The sequence below is a fragment of the Montipora capricornis genome, chromosome 7, assembly GCF_036669925.1.
Source record: "Montipora capricornis isolate CH-2021 chromosome 7, ASM3666992v2, whole genome shotgun sequence".
NCBI lineage: Eukaryota > Metazoa > Cnidaria > Anthozoa > Scleractinia > Acroporidae > Montipora > Montipora capricornis.
In genome coordinates, this window is record NC_090889.1 from 33498192 (window position 1) to 33500691 (window position 2500).

General features: G+C 40.9%; 1 protein-coding gene across 1 annotated transcript in view; it reads right to left on the reverse strand.

Moving 5' to 3' along the window:
- LOC138057605 (fibronectin type III domain-containing protein-like) overlaps window positions 1–2500 on the reverse strand; it is a 38208-nt gene that overhangs the window by 18508 nt on the left and 17200 nt on the right. The window contains exons 4-6 of the mRNA XM_068903568.1: window positions 2356–2500; window positions 762–780; window positions 485–599 (exon numbers count right to left, since the gene is read on the reverse strand). The exon at window positions 2356–2500 is cut by the window's right edge and continues 178 nt beyond it. Of these exons, the coding sequence (XP_068759669.1) occupies window positions 485–599; window positions 762–780; window positions 2356–2500 (279 nt within the window). The remainder of the gene's footprint in view (window positions 1–484; window positions 600–761; window positions 781–2355) is intronic.

A 2500-nucleotide genomic window follows, 5' to 3' on the forward strand; every position in this document is an offset into this window, starting at 1 on the left:
GCTTGTAGTCTTTCTTTCCCCATTCAAAGTATGCATTTATCTTCTTAAGTATCAACGACAATGGTACCAAACTTAAAACAAGCAATAGTGGCGACAGACTGTCGCCTTGAAATATCCCTCTTTTCACATTTACCTCCCCAAGATCTTCACCATTAGACATCAGCGATAACTTCCATTGCTCCATACTCTTTTTCAATAAGTTTCTCACATTTTCTGCAATACCAAACATCTCCATACATTCATTGATCCAACTATGCGGAACAAAGTCATACACTTTCTATTATTATTATTATTATTATTATTATTATTATTATTATTATCATTATCATAGTAGTAGTAGTAGTAGTAGTAGTAGTAGTAGTAGTAGTAGTAGTAGTAGTAGTAGTAGTTACAGTTACTTACAGTACAACCGAAAATTACCGTCCCACTGCAATTGAATGCAAAGCTCAAGATACGTGTACCATTGCTTTAAAGGTACACTTACCTTGCGGTGGCTAAGCAATACAACACCTTGCTTCTTCCCTCCACAGCTACTTCATTAGAATTTGATGTTGCAGAAGTAAAAGATGGAGTGCTAAATATGGCGGGATCTGGTACGCCTTTGAAAAAAATAAAGATAATAATGAACCAGACACAGAAGCTCTTATCAGGAATGATGCTGAGCACATATACCTACATAGTGTAACTACTATATGGCTAACTACTATTTTAACTTTTAATATTTATACGCTTTTTACTTGTAACTTGTGTTCCCAACGTACAGATTCCTCCAAACTTGATCTGACGAATAAAAGGACCAACACTCAGTTGATACTACTAAATTTCAGTGCTTCAAACACTTGCTGATGCTATGTACAGTACAGTTTCTTTACAGACCGTTCTCAATTTGTAATGCAAACAAAATATCGCTTCAGTGAATTATTTTTTATTTTCGGCTGCACAAATATCCAAGAAGATGAATGGAATTAAAGTAGTCATACAAGAAAGTTGTCAAACTTTATTTAAGTATCAACTATATTTAAGTGCTGATCTCGAGGTACTAATAAGGGACACCGCTGTTCAGAAACCAAATCAACACATATCAAATAGGTTGGTTTTTGAGGAGAGGAGAAAACCAGAGTACCCAGAGAAAAACCTCTCGGAGCAGAGTAGAGAACAAACAAACTCAGCCCACAAATGACACCGAGACTGGTAATCGAACCCGGGCCACATTGGCGGGAGGTGTCAGTGCTCTCACCACTGCACCATCCCTCCTCCGTTATCAGTAGGAAGCGTTAGCAACGACAACGGCGACGGCAACGAGAATGTCACAAATTTGCATATTTAGTGAGCAAAAGCAATAGCTTTGCACGCTCTGCACGTGCATTTTTTCACTTCTGTCTATTTCTTTGACGTCGTCAGCAAAAATGCAACGTGAAATGACAAAATTTGAGGTTTTAGGGAGAACGTCAGCGCCTGAGTATAAATTTCATTTTCTCTCGTAAATTGAGCGCCGTTCATACTAGTTTCGATCTTGAGGGTTTGCCACACCTTTGTCACGTTAAATGCTTGGAATAGTCGCAAAGCGATTACAATAACGCGAATTCACATTTAACGACGACGTTCTCGTTGTCGTTGCCGTCGTCGTTGCTAAAGCTCCCTATTATCACACTCACTGTAAAGCTAACTGTGGTCAAGCACAGGACCACCATTTGAGGGTCACAGGTTAGCCATATCAACTCTCACTCAGGGTCTTAAAATAACTGAGAAGAAAGACTTCGTATCCCAAGCGGTAAGACTAATACAACACTTCAATGTCCATGAATTTCATTGGACAATTTAACCCATTGACCCCTGAGAGTGAGACTAATAGATGTTACTCTGTCTAACGCCAGACGTTTTTAATCGTTTTTAATCGGAGACGTCCTAGAGCGTTTGAGGAGTGGATGGGATAAAGAACCCACATACTCTTCACAAAGAGTTTGTTGGGCACAGAGCTCCCACTTTTGTCAAGTCTGTTCTTTTCTCTCCAAAAAGAAGTCAGCCAGCCTGGCAGTGATGTACGTGTATTACACCACCTCAGCAGAGAAAAAGAAGGCTGACTTGGTGGTCAATCATTGTAGCGGCTTTTATAGCCTGTTCCAGGCTCTCAGATAGTGGAGCCGAAGGAAAGAGAACCAGCTCGATTTCTTTTGCTCGTTCTCGCTCCCTCGCCTCCATTATCTGAGAGCCTGGAACAGGCTACGGGGTAGTATGGCAGGTAGGCCTCCCTACCTGCCATGTTCATTTGCTCCAGCCACCTCTCAACATTATTAGTAATTTCCCCTTAGGGTTATTTGACACCCCCTAGAAATAAAAGAAGGTCAAAGAACGCACCTGGTGCCGTGGCGTTGTTAAAGTCAAGGCACGCGCGCTGAAAAGGGTGTTTGCACGCGACATTGTGCACTGGATTCCTCCTAAATTCCTAATGAGTGTAATATCTTCCGGTTTAACGTACATGATGTGCAAAGCACCATTTGAT